Source organism: Sciurus carolinensis, chromosome 3 (assembly GCF_902686445.1).
Source record: "Sciurus carolinensis chromosome 3, mSciCar1.2, whole genome shotgun sequence".
In the NCBI taxonomy this organism is placed as follows: Eukaryota; Metazoa; Chordata; class Mammalia; order Rodentia; family Sciuridae; genus Sciurus; species Sciurus carolinensis.
In genome coordinates this window covers 138,622,969-138,636,875 of record NC_062215.1, presented here as the reverse complement: position 1 = coordinate 138,636,875, position 13,907 = coordinate 138,622,969, and the positions used below count along the sequence as shown (strand labels likewise).

The 13,907-nt window shown below is 38.1% G+C and overlaps 1 protein-coding gene across 5 annotated transcripts in view; it reads right to left on the bottom strand.

Annotated features, from left to right (window-relative positions):
* Nab1 (NGFI-A binding protein 1) overlaps window positions 1-13,361 on the bottom strand; it is a 41,573-nt gene extending 28,212 nt beyond the window's left edge. For 3 of the 5 annotated variants that reach the window (XM_047544430.1, XM_047544434.1, XM_047544433.1), the window contains exons 1-2: window positions 13,070-13,361; window positions 2,646-3,483 (exon numbers count right to left, since the gene is read on the bottom strand). In XM_047544430.1, coding sequence (XP_047400386.1) covers window positions 2,646-3,464 — 819 coding nt within the window. In that variant the 5' untranslated portion in view covers window positions 3,465-3,483; window positions 13,070-13,361. Of the gene's footprint in view, window positions 1-2,645; window positions 3,484-4,426; window positions 4,564-11,752; window positions 11,903-13,069 lie in introns of all 5 variants that reach the window. The other 2 variants (XM_047544432.1, XM_047544431.1) reach the window with 2 other exon arrangements.
* Between the last annotated feature and the right edge of the window lie 546 nt (window positions 13,362-13,907).

Here is a 13,907-nt window from a genome sequence, read left to right as displayed (position 1 = left end):
TACCTATTTATCTAAAGAAGCAAAAAAAAAGCCCCTCAGGAAAAGAGGAAAAGTCAAGTGCAAAAATAACTTTTAAAATATTTTTAAAAATAGAATTTTTTGTCAGGACCAGCCATACACACCTGTAATCCCAATGGCTTGGGAGGCTGAGGCAGGAGGATCAAAAGTTCAAAGCCACTCTGAGGAACTTAAGTGAGGCTCTAAGCAACTTAGTGAGAACCTGAGAACCTATCTCAAAATAAAAAATAAAAAATGGCTGGAGGATGTGGCTCAGTGGTTAAGTGACCATGGTTCATTGCCTGGTACCAAAATATATTTATAGAATTTATAAATACATATTTATTTATAAAATTTATAAATATTTATAGAATCATATATATATTTATAAATAGAATTTTTATAGTGAGGATGACTGGATTATTTCAAGTAATCTTTTGAAAATACTTTTACTTTGATAAAAATACAAGTCTTTTGACTCAACTTTGTGTTTTATGTGCTGTTTTAAGAATTATATGAAAATTGCATTAAAACATGAAACTAAAATTGCTAATGTTTTGCCTCTTGTTTTCTATTAATGACAGCCAGATAATTTTTTTTTTTTGGGGGGGGATGTTGATAGACCTTTATTTTATTCATTTATTTATATATGGTGCTAAGAATCAAATCCAGTGCCTCACACATGCTAACCAAGTGCTCTACCACTGAGCCACAAATCCAGGCCCCCAGACAGCCTTTTAACTGGATTCCTCTACCAGTTCATAGGTAATTAGAAAAAAAAAAAAAAAAAAAAAAAAGGCATCGAAGTGCATCTGAACTATAATGCTAGGTATGCCTTGTAGATACACTCACAGGTTTCAGTGAGGCAATTTTGTAGAAATAATAATGATAATTTAACAATTGCAAAGGGACACATATATACAGCCACAAACTTAGTATGATTTAAGTCATTCTGCTAACTAATTCTTTGATCTTAAGCTCCGGTATTCATATATAAAATCGTTTATTTAGAAGACCAAATGGTTAAATTGTTGAAAACAAGATTAATATACAAATCTTAACCAGTGATAGTCATTTAAAAAACAGGGAAAAAAACTCATTTGGGTTATATCCCTTTATTTGTATGTCCTATTTAAATCAAAGAAATTTAAAAGCATACATACTAGACATTTAATATCTGACCTACCAAGAAATGTACAAAATATATGTCAATAAGAGATTTCTAGGTGGCTGCCATAGTACACACCTATAATACCAGCAACTGGGAAGAATGAGGTAGGAGGATTACAATTTCAAGGTCAGCCTGGGCAACTTAACAAGACCCTGTCTCAAAATTAAAAATAAAACAGGCTGGGGATGTAGTGGTAGAGCACCCTGAGTTCAATCCCAAATACCACAAATAAATAATAATATAACATAAATGAGGAAAACAAAGTATGTTAATAAATACATATACTGTATTCCTATATAGGTCTCATTGGAAATAAGTTAATTTCTACCATTTAAGGCATTTCTAATCAAAACAACAACATTTCGATAAATCTAACAAATGCATCTAAAATTTTATTTGTATAAAATTACCTCACCAAAACCAAAACAAAAAGCTACAAAACTATACTAATGAAGAAGTACTTCCTTTTCTAAAAAGCATACCACATTATAAAGCTACATTAACTAAAATAACTCTATACAAGAGAAGCAATAGAAACTTAAGACTAATGAGACCATATAGGACAAGATCAGAAAATATGATTATATAAAAGTCAACTTCCACATGGTAAAACACTGAAAGGTCAAAGGGCAAACAATAATCTGGGAAAATGTTACAATGTAAGACAAGAGCTTAATATCCTTAAAATATAAAAAATGTTTACCAATTTTTTAAAAGACAACTATAATACCAAAACAAAGAATATGAACATAAAGTTAAATGCCTCTTAAGCATATGAAAGATACTCATCCTCACTAATTTAAGCAACAAATTTTTCATCTATAAGATTGAATAGAAGATAAAAAAGAATGTAAAATGCATTATTAGCAAGTATGTGGAAAACTAAACATTTGCATAACAGCAGAAGTATAAATTGTTGCAGGTTTTTTAGAAGGTATTTTAGCAGAATATTAAGAGTAAAATCTACATATGTCTTGATTCAGTAATTTTATATGTTGGAATACATTCTATAGTAGAAGCCTATAAAGGTGTTTTTTAAAACATCACTATATTTAAAATACTATTTTATTTCATAATTAAAAAGCAAACTCCTTACAAATGCAAAGACTCTATGCTTCTGCTTAAATTCTGACATTTCTCTAAAACTTACATTGTAGTTTCAAAGCTCAAACATGTTTGAGTTCAACACAAAACAACCCTCACACAATAAATACAGTCTCATTTCATGAGTTTTATTTTGCTAACGCCTAAGCCGTTTTTAATATTGCTTTTAGGAAGTATATCTTTTTTCTGCAAGCTAATTACCAAACTTGGGCTGGGGATGTATTTCAATAGTAAAGCACCTGCCTAGCACACACAAGGTTCTGGGTTTGAACCCCAGCAATGCAAGAATAAATAAAATAAAACCATTATCAAACTTCCCTTTAAGGAATGACAACACACCACATGCACAGAAAGAAAAAGACACACTTCTTACCTCATGAAGTGTGAGATGTTTCCCATCCTTTCTCTTTGAGTCAAATCTGCCATATATTGCACTGTATTTTCGAATTTCCTCCTCTTTGTGTGGATCATCATCACTCATCTCAAAAATATGACCAATCATTTTGGCCAACTTCTTGTTGGTTTTTAGCAGCTCTTTCACTTCATTCAAGTCACTTTTTGGCAGCGTGGGGGCCATTCGCTCCACACATTCAGCCACAGAGAGGGCAGCAGCAGCATCCAGTGCCTCACTGCTTTCCTTTGGGGAAGCTGGAGAGCCAAGGTCTGCTGGGGAGAGACTGTGTTCACTCTCAGTAGCATGGTGGCCTTGCCAGAGTCTAGACTCACCAACACTCTGCAGTGCTAAGCTTCCCATCACATCTGACTTTCCCTGTCCCAAGCTCTGTACACAGGTGGTGGCAGCACATTTGGGAATTTTTAAATGAGGTTCCCGGACACTGCTATTCCTTTCATAACTATTGCAGGATATTCCCAGCCATGCTGGTGATCCCTCTGGTAATTTGTAGATAGGTATGCTACTGACAGGAAGGGAAGTCAGTGGCTGATTGAAAAGGCCAGGGTTTGTAACCCAGTCTCTCAAAGCCTTCTGTAGTCTTCTAACATGAAGGGGCTTGCTAGCCATGCCAACAAGTGCCATGATTTCCAAAAATTCCTCTTCTCCAGCTTCACAGAGTTGCTGGACATCATCACCACCTTGTTGGATAAAGGCATCAAAATAAGAAAGCAGATTGGCTTTCTGCAATATTCTATATAGCTGCAACTCTCCCAGGGTCCTGGGTAAGGCCGCAGCCATTACTGTGGATGGGTTTAACCTACAAAAAGAAGACAGGAAAAACTTACCACACTTGCTTTAAACTTCTTAAACCAAATAGGTTAGACACTACAGGATTTAAGAATATAGAAGAACAAAAACAAGGCAGTATTTGCACAGCAACTGACTTTTCTCTATATATACTAACTTTATCTATTTTGTACTTATAACAACCCTAACCATCAGTAACTAAACTAACCTATTTTTCTAAAGGAGAATAACTAGTCAGCAGGAGATGAAGGCTCACAGGGCTCATCGCCCATATTTTAGGGTATACACTTTGCTGTTTCCAAGATGTGGAGTGAAGATAAGTCAAAATTAGCAGGAGGTAAGAATTATACTGTATGACAAACACTTTACCTTACATCATGTCTAATCCTCACAGTAGCCTCTGTGAGATAGGTATAGGTATTCATATTTTATAAAGAAAAATTACCAAGATTAGTCTGGCAGGTAAAGGAAAATAAACTTCAATATGAATTGGAGGTAAGAAAACAGAAGGTGATATATTTAGAAACCAAGAAAAGACTTCAAATAAGTTACAAGACTTGTGATCAATTAGGTATAAATGATAAAGAAGATAAAGTTAACATTTATTGATACTTTCTATGGTTTCAGAGTTAGAAGTGACTATGCAATTACATATGAGAGTCTAGAATTATGACAGGTATTTGGCATACAGAAAAATCATGATAATGGGATTCCTTTCCAAATGGATGGCAGTGAAATGCAGAATGGAATGCTTTCGTAAAACTGCCCTGCACGTAAAATAACAGAATAGAATCTAAGTGTGTATCAGGTTTAAAGATGTAGGTAAGCCCTCCAAAGTAGCAACAGAGAGCCCAGGGCAGAAACAAAGAAGAAACATACTTTTAGAGCCCAAGCAAGACAGAGAAACCTGTTTTTAAAGAAACAGAACAAGATCCAGCAAAGTACTTCTTGACCTCTTAGCAGTCTTCAAAAGTTGTTCAGTTGCCTGGAGACCTCCCACATACAAAGAGTTGGCCAAGTACTTCCATTTAAGAGAAACAAACTTGTTGTAATCAATGCACCTTTAGGATTAAAAGGATCCTGAAACTCTCTATGGAGAAAATGACAGAGGTTAAAAGAATACATGCCTCAGAGGAAAATGGAAGACCCACTCTCAACTCAAATGGTTCAAAGCAATAGTTAACTAAGATATAATGGAAGCAAAGCAATATAAGGAACACCCCTGAAAGCAAAAAAGTCACCAAACCTGGGACTTGTTTTCAAATGCCACCAACCAGAATGTTACACAAAATTCTAGTTTCACTCACCTCAACCAAGAGAACACATGTCCTCATCACTCTAAAGACTAAGGGACTGAGATGCCCCATCTCCAAGAACCTTTGTTATCATCCACAATCTGTTTTGATCAACTAGTGATCTCCTCAAATTTTTTTATTTTCAAGGGCTACTATGGACATGGCCTGTTGACTTTCCAAAAGATTCAAAAAAGATCAAATTAGAGTCCAGTAACTTCTCCTTGGGATGCTACTGAAAAAGAGTTTCCCAAGTTCCTGGGCTGTGTCTCAGGAGACTCTGGGGCTTCAGTAAATGAGGTACATTGCACAAGAAGATCCCTATTCAGTATTTCCTCTGAGCAACACACACACTCCACAGATTTTGTGATCATCTACATTCTTTAGGTTCATCTTCATGTTCATGCCATCTCAGTTGTCTGGACAAAAATATCCTTGTATTTTCTAAATCACCTAAATGATATCTGCTTGTCCTCCCAATTCAGGAAGAGTCTATCTTCCTGTTGGATGTGAGCCCACAAAAACACAGCCCTTGGGAGTTACAGACCTTTACATTAAACCTAAGAGAAGAGTTTCTAAAAAAATGTCTGAGGTGGAAGAAATTTACTTTCTCATCATACACCTAATACAATCACTCCACATGCTTTCAACTGGAGTATAGGAAAAAAAAAATACACACAAACACATATAAATAAACGTGTACATAGATAACCTTTTTAATAAGAACTGCTATGCAAGGTTTATGGAGTGATCAATTAACTTCCCAACACTCACTCCTTTTATTATGGAATAGAAAACATGATAAAAATCTAGAATAGTTTTGAAATTTTTTAATGAACATCTAAGAAAAAATACATGGTAGATAAATTTAAAAGAGAAACTTAATAAAAGGAGAATTAAAAGACCTAAACTTATTGAGATAAGGTAGTTACTTTAGAAAACAACAATTTTTAACTTTTATTCTTTTTCCTCTTTACACAGAAAAAATAAAACCCCCTACTTCCTACGAGAAAGCACTCATGAACCAGGAAGTAGTAGTTATGGATTATACTAACTCCATAAGGCCTGATAGGACCAAGTATACATTTCCAAAGTCAAGATAACAGATGAAAGATAAATAAGTAAACTATTCAGAGTCCCAGGAGACTTTTTAAAGGCCCACACTGATGGGAAAAGTTTTTTTTTTTTTTTTTCCCTAAGCTTTTCTGTTAGGAGAATGTTTCAGTTTCCTTTCAAAGCCTGCTGTGATAATTTAAACACCCACCATTTCATACATTAACTTGACTCAATTTAAAAGAAAACTTTTATGAGATTTTCTGTTTTCATAAAACCTGTAACAATTCATGCTTCAACATAAAGGTCAAATAAGTTAAAAGCAAATTTCAACCTGCATCTTCTCTCTTGTCTGAAGTAAATATAAAGGGTCCTAACACAATATATACAGGTAGCTTATAGTATAGTAAATCTGCTCAGCTGAAAACTATTACCTGATTTCTCCAAGACATCCCGAAACCCCATGCTGAGTCTGACTTTTCCATAAATTCCGAAATTAAGAGAAACAAGTTACTCCTTCTTGTCACACTTGAAAGATAACCTGAGGCCTTGCTATTCCTGCACAGCAAACTTCCATTTACACCAGTTTATACATTCCTCATCCTGGTCAGTCCAATAAAAAGACCAATATTAGGGGAGTTAAACAACAGATTAGTTAGATCAGTTGATGTTGTTTGTTATTCATTTACCTATTTTAAATGGTAATGATTTGTTCCAAAACTTTAACAAATATATCTCACTTTGGGTCCTTGTAAGGTAGTACCAGTCAACTGCAAGATTCAAACTATGCTAAGTGAAATAAGGAGCTATTTTATACAGAAAGACTTTATTGGTCAACTCCTTCTTTGCTGTGTGAAACAAAACCTTTCTATGATGTTCTCCAAGCTGCCATGTGAGGATTTAGGATAGGACAGAAGCCTCTTTCATGGTCCCTAGGAAAAAGAAAAATCATTCCTTCAAAGATGCTTCAATCTAGTCAGCTTTCTGACCCCACCAATCTATCAATCTCAAGTAACTACTGAGTTGTCACCTGGTCTCTCCCTCTTTCATTAATCTTTCTGCTGCAAATTACTCCTTGAAATGCTCTTCATTTGACTGTGGTAAACGTATCATTTTGTTTTCCCTACCTTCTTTGATTATGTTCTAAGTGCAAGAATTTTACTAAAATTTGTTTTGTTTTGTTTTGAAGTCAGGGGTCTTGCTATATTGCCTAGGCTGATCTTGAACTTTTAGGTTCAAGTGATCCTCCTGCCTCAGTTCCAGAGTACTGGGACTACAGGTGTGCATCAATGAACCCAGCTTCTAAGGTTTTACATTAGGTCTCTTTTCTGTTATCTGTCCATATTCTTCCCTGATGATCTCTAGCATTCCTAGCTTCAATTATCACTATATGCAATGACTTCCAAATCTCTATTTACAGTTTGGACAAATGTTCAAAACCAGGGGCTATGTAGTTACTGCAAAATGTTCTCAAACCCAACGTACACCAAGCTCTGGCTGGTAGTGGAAAAGATACCTCTCACATGTCTACTTTACACAAGAAGGTAAAATAACATTTCAGTGATTTAACCAAATAAAAACTCATTTAAAAGAAATTAAATTTGGCTTTTTTGTAGAGTATGTGTATTATCAATAAACAAATGCTAAAAGTAAAATCATCATGTTTGCATTTTTTTTTTCATTTAAAAAGTGATCCTCATATCTGAGAAGTTTGAGAATCATCAATACCAATTTTTCTTGTGAACTAGAATATGGAATTCCACCTGGGGATTGTCAAAATCTCAAATTTGGTATGTACAAAAGCAAGTACGTTATCTCATTTTTCTTCTCATTTTCTGGATTCCCAACTTTACTCTTCACACCTTCCTCAGCAATTTTAGTTGCAACACTACTTTTCTGATTTCCTGGACTGATAAAAATGTGGATTCCATCTTTGCTTTTTCCTCTTCCATCCTCAAATATACATGTCCTTAGGCCATGCCACCCTTTTTCTTTGTTTCAAAAGCACCTAATTCTGATTCTCATTGTTTCTTGCCCAATTTTGAAAACAGCTTTCTCACCTTCAATGCATCCCACACTGCAATACCAACTTTATCTCCCACAGGACTATCTTCACTCAACTATGCAAAATTTCCCTGCTGCTTAGAAAAAGAAACCCAAACTACTTAGATAGGCATCTCAGATCCAAACCTATCTTTCAAATCTTCTGTGTTCCTTAACATGACCCTATACTCAGGCCAAAATGAACCACTGGGCATCCCTCAAATGTGTCTTCCATTTCCCTGCCCAATGCCAGACATCCTCCCTTCAACCTCCACAACCTTTTCCATAAAACCTTTCACACACAACCTGGTTGTAGGTGTCCTCTCTCCTCTCTGAACCCCACAATTCTTCCTTCTTTCTCATTTTTTTTATTTATTCAAGTATGCCAGGCACTCAGTCAGTTCTGGGGATACAGAGTAAAGACATCCTTTATAAAGAACACAATTAAGAAGGAGATAGACAAGCAGACACTTAAATACTGTGATAAACACTATGCAACATGTCATACATGGGAGCCACAGAACAAAGATGACTTAATCTACCTCTGAAGAACAAGTTATTATTAATTACAAGCATCCAGAGGATAGGAATTAGATCTCATTAATCTTTTATTCACCTTTATTCCCAACAAAGTGTTCTATGTATCTCTATAAATGTTGTTGTTTAATGAAACCCAATGTTTGAGTCAGAATCTGATCAGAAGCCTCCTTTCATATTTCAAAAGGGACAAATTGGTAAATTGGTGTCCCAGTGAAATGCCAATCTAATAATGGTACATTCTGTTACATCCTGTTACTTTACCTATAATCCTTCTCATTCTCTCATTCCCAACACTTTCTCTTTCTTAGAAGGCCTTTGGATAGATTCTCATAATATGGCTATTTTCCCAGGAGGTCAAAGGATGTGCTCTCAAATATAGGAACTGCACATGGTTAGTGTTATAACATCATCTCTGAGTCCAGACCCAAGACCAGCATTTTTTTGGGGTGAGTACGGGGGATTGAACTCAGGGGCACTTGCCCACTGAGCCACATTCCCAGGTTTATTCTGTATTTTATTCAGAGACAGGGTCTCACCGAGTTGCTTAGCACCTTGCTTTTGCTACGGCTGCTTTTGAACTCGCAATCCTCCTGCCTCAACTTCCTCAGCACTGGGATTGTATGTGTGTACCATCTCACCCAGCTAAGACCAGTATTTTTAAGAATTTAAGTTTAGTCATAATATCTTAGATCCTTTTGTGTTTCTAAAATTAATTCAATATAAATTGGTCCCAAACAACAAATAATTATCTTATAAATAATCATTATACTTAAATGGATTCATAATCACTAAATATTTTCCCTTTCATGCTATAGGAACCATTGCTAATTACCCAAAAACTTAGCACATACGTGTATATGTGTGTGTGTAAACTTTTACAAAGTCTGTGACACTCCTAGAATGAAGGAAAAAAGACTTCAAGCAGAGAGAAATCAAAATCAAAATCCCAGTTAAGACCTGACTTATATAGAAGACTCTTAGGAAATGTAAAAAACCTTGGTTAGGAGCTCATGAATCATTAACAGATTAAGGTGAATTAGTTCCACTGAACTGTTTTTCTCTTAACATCTAGATGAGAACTGCTGTATACTAAGGGAATTAAAGATTAAGATAGGAAATGGGGACAAAGGAAGAAGTAAATTTGAGGACAGACTACACTTAAAGCTTCTGAAGTACTGCCAAGTATAGGAGAATGTGGCTTGAGGGTACAGTGGCCTGGGAGAAAGATGCAATGGGTACACTAAAGGTTGAAACTGAAAAGGTTTATACAAAGACAGAATTTGGCTTAGGAAAGGATGAGACTCCAGGAAATGAATTCACACTTCTATTCTACTCCTACAACATAGAACTCAAGCTAAAATGGTTAAATTTCATGAGTTACTTAACACTGCAGGAATGGCCTGGGTACTAGGCCTTTTCAAGAAGTTTTTACCTAGGCACATTTATTAGTAAGCATGCAGTGGAATGTCTTAAATCAAGCCACTTTGGGGTCTTTTTACTGTTATAGCTGTGAATTAGATATATGGTTTCTAATTAATTAATGGTACTTGTGGGCAACTTAAAATGTGCCACCTCCATTGATCATTTAGCTGGAAAAAAACTTTGAGACCTTCCCTCTTATGAATGAATAAAAGTATTCAATGGGCAAGTTTAAATTCATATATCAAATTTTTAAAAAGTAAATCAGACTTATTTTGTTATTAAATAACATTAACTATGCATTAATTTAATACCTGTAAGCAAATACCAGCATTTCATATAATGGCTACAAATTCTTCAATCGACCAACAGTCAAGTCATTCAACAGGTATTAAAAGCACTCTGGAAATAGACTTCATAGGCAATCTATATAAATTTTGCCACCTTTTCAGAAGTTTCTCCGTAAAAATTAACATAACATGCAAATTAACATGCAATCTCCTAAATACAAAGTATTGAGAAATGACAAACTATTTGAAAGCTAAATGGTATGTTTTAGCTGTGAGAATTCTCACAAGATGAAGATTAATATTTTTGCACAGCATCAACTTCTCAAATTTCCCACTTGTTCCATTATTAATTTTAAGGAAGTACATTCTACTATTGTATTAGTTATTGAACATGTCAGATCAGAAAAGAAATTTGCATTTAGTATAATAACTGCACTAATCTTCCTTCTGTTCAAAAGAATGGAAAAATCAGGTAAGATAAATTCAAAGCAAAGGAGCTAGCAACCTTATATGCTCAAATGGGTATTATTTATTCTGTTTAATATTACATATTTGCATAAATGAGATGATTACACAATAGCATAATCTTAAACTGTTAAATGGACACTTCTTTGAAAGTAACAAAAATATGATGGTTCTGTGGTATGCAGAACACAGCTTCATACTAAAAGGTAAATCTTACAGATTCTATTTCCAAAAATGCACCTGAATAGCAAACAAAAAACAAAACAAAACACTGCAGGTTTATTACAACTGAATAAATAAGACCTAAGATTCAGGACAGAGTCTAAGTCAACAGATTCAAAAACTTGACATACTTCTGTTTCTAACCCAGTCTTTTACTTTAAAAATCGAAGTTCAAGCAGTGAATTCTTCAAAGGTTTCCCTGACCTTATAATTTCTTCATTCAAAGAACCCACAGTGCAGACACCCAAAATCTTAATAAGCCAGTATGTTCTTACAATGTGGTTACAAGAAAATATCTAATGCTTTAACCAATTCTCTAAGTAATAACAAGAACAAAAATCTACTAACTTTCCTATAATGCAGAGGATGATTCTGATGTAATTTTAGTTTAGCTAAAACTATGCAACTGTATTAATAATTTTTTTAAAAATGACAAAGTATTTATTAGATGTATTCAATTATTGAACAGACATATAAGTGCACTAAATTACCTGTATCTGCCATAGTATTCCTAAGGATTTTCATCATCTGAATTACAACCACAAGTGACAGAATGAAATAAAAATCTACAGTGCCTCCATGTTTTTATAATTACTGCTATTAATGATTCATTCATGTGTAACAGGAGACCACTAGCTCCAGGAAAACCAAAGTATTTTCAATAGAGGATGGCATATTAGCTTCAGTGAAAGATAATTTTTAAAAAATTAAAACAAGAAAGCTCCCAAAGTTTCCTTGAAATTATTTTCTTTCAAGACCTAATGTTCCAATATCTAATACCCAAAACAGAAATAAAGAAGGTTGACCTTGCCAGCCATTTACAAATTCTCAACTGTATCCTTATTTGCATGTTAGCCCCGTTTATCCTATTGGGACAAAATAATTTCTTAAACTTAATGAAAGAACAATATTAAATGTCTCAAATAATACACACATGAAAGAAAAAAGGATATACCTTGAATCCAAGAGGCACTTTTACTGGTACTTTGATTAAATTGGAAGTAGCTCTTCAGGTCAAGAGCTTCCATCCAAAACAGAAAGTAAGTACTCTGCATTCTCTCTTCAATATTTCTCAAAACCCACAGAAAATCATAAAAAGTCATAACTGGGAATGTAAAACCAAGAAGAAATTTCAGAAAGTGAAAATCTAAGAAGATAATTCACTATATGTATACTCTTCTAACTAAGGCATTTCGTATGTGACGAATCTATTTCAAATTCGGTTTCTCTGTTCCTATGCAATCTATTATCTATTAAAACTGCCAAAATATTTTCAAACAAGATCTGAAAATTTCCCTCTCTGCTTCTGATCTCTGCACTCCTTAAGAGTTGCCAGATACGTCACAGGCAAACCAACTGGCAAGTGACAAGTTACTCCAAATCGGCTCTATCCGATGAAACTGAAAATTAACGGTCACCCCCCAAATTTCCCAAGCCTCTAGAATCTTAGGGAACTAGGGTAAGTATATGCAAAACTAGTATTACTCCAAATCACCTACTGCAAAACTTGGTCTGCACAATCCACATATGCATATTCTAAATCCGACTATCCTTTTCTACAAGATCCTGCAATTTAGGCATATTACATTAAGTGTCGTTTCATAGCTTATGAACCCCGATATTGCAGGTCACAAATATCTGATAGTAGTACTTCAATGTTTCTCCTCGATAAGGTCACACACCTCTGCACCCCTCTCCATCCAGCATGTTTGCAGATCCCTTACTCGGCATTAGGGGCACACTGAGTCTCTCCACTGCCTGCACCTCGGTGCCAAGTTTCTGAAAGCCAATTCCAAACAAAACTCTCCTTCCTCTTTTAAAAAGAAAACTACATTCGGAAGAAGGGGATACCCAAGGGAAAAAGACTGTAAGTGCAGCACTTTTGTAAAGTAAACAAAGAGTTTGCCCCCCAGGGAAGACGGCTTGAAACTCTGGGGCCGGCGCGCGCACCTACAACGCCACCACCCCACACCGGCCCACGATGCCCGAGGGCGCCGCGCTACGACCTCGGCCCGGTTAGGAGAGTGGACAGGCGCCCCAGCTTTCTCGCCTCGGTGGGAAAACGCACCAGTCGGGGCTGCAGCCGCGCTCGCCCACCCCGCGCCCGTGCACCGCCATCCTTGGGATCGCCCACTCAAGCCGAGGCCGCCCTCTCCTTCCGGAGGCGAACGCGCAGGGCCCGCTCCCCAGGATGCCCGCCCTGCGGCCGCACAGCGCGAACGCGTCCCGCACCCGGCCGACCCGAGTTGCGGACGTCGGCTGGGGTACGTACTTGGCCCGCAGCTGCAGCAGTCTTGGCGCGCTCTCCCCCGTGGACTGCTCAGCCCCAACTCCGAAGAGGCGGCCCCCGGCTCTCCCTCAGGCGGCAGCGGCGGCCGGGACGCCCCCGCTCCCATCGAGGGGGGAAGGGAAGGTGGTGGGCGCGCTCTCCCTGCTCCCCCCCAACTCCGGCCCGCCGCTGCTGCCCGCCCGCCCCGACGGCGCTCGCTCCGCCGCGGTGGCGGTGGCGGCGGCTCCTCCGGGCTCAAACGCGCGGGCGGCGGCGGCGGCGGCGCCTCCCCCGCCCTCCCCGCGCGCGCTGCACCCTCCCCCTCCCCCGCCCGCCTCCGCCGCCGCCTCCACCCCCCGCGCACTGTCACATTGGGAGATTCCGCTCTTGCTACATTCGCCGCTCCGGCTCCCGCCCACGCGCGGCCGAGTGACGCAGATCCAGGCGTGGGCTGCCGCGGGGCGGGGGCGGGGGCGACGGCCGCCGGGGCCGGGACTCGGCCTCTTCCCGCCGCCCCCCTCCGCAGAATCCGGAGGGCGGCCCATTCACAGGGCAGCTGGGAGGAACCAAGTGGGCGCCAGGGAGGGGGCGGCTCCCGCGAGTCCCGCTCCGGGCAGTGGCGGGAGGGGGGAGTTGTGGAGATGGAGGGGGACGGGGGCGGCGAGGAGGGGACGCGCCTCGGGCCTGCTCAAGCTGCGGAGTGGAGCGGAAGGTTTGCGATTCTTTTTAAAAAAATTATTTTTTAAGTGTGAGATTCCCAATATAGTATTTCAAAGAGCACACCCCGCCAAATCCAACATCCAAGTCAGGAGGCAGACTTAAAATACAAAATAAAATAGCG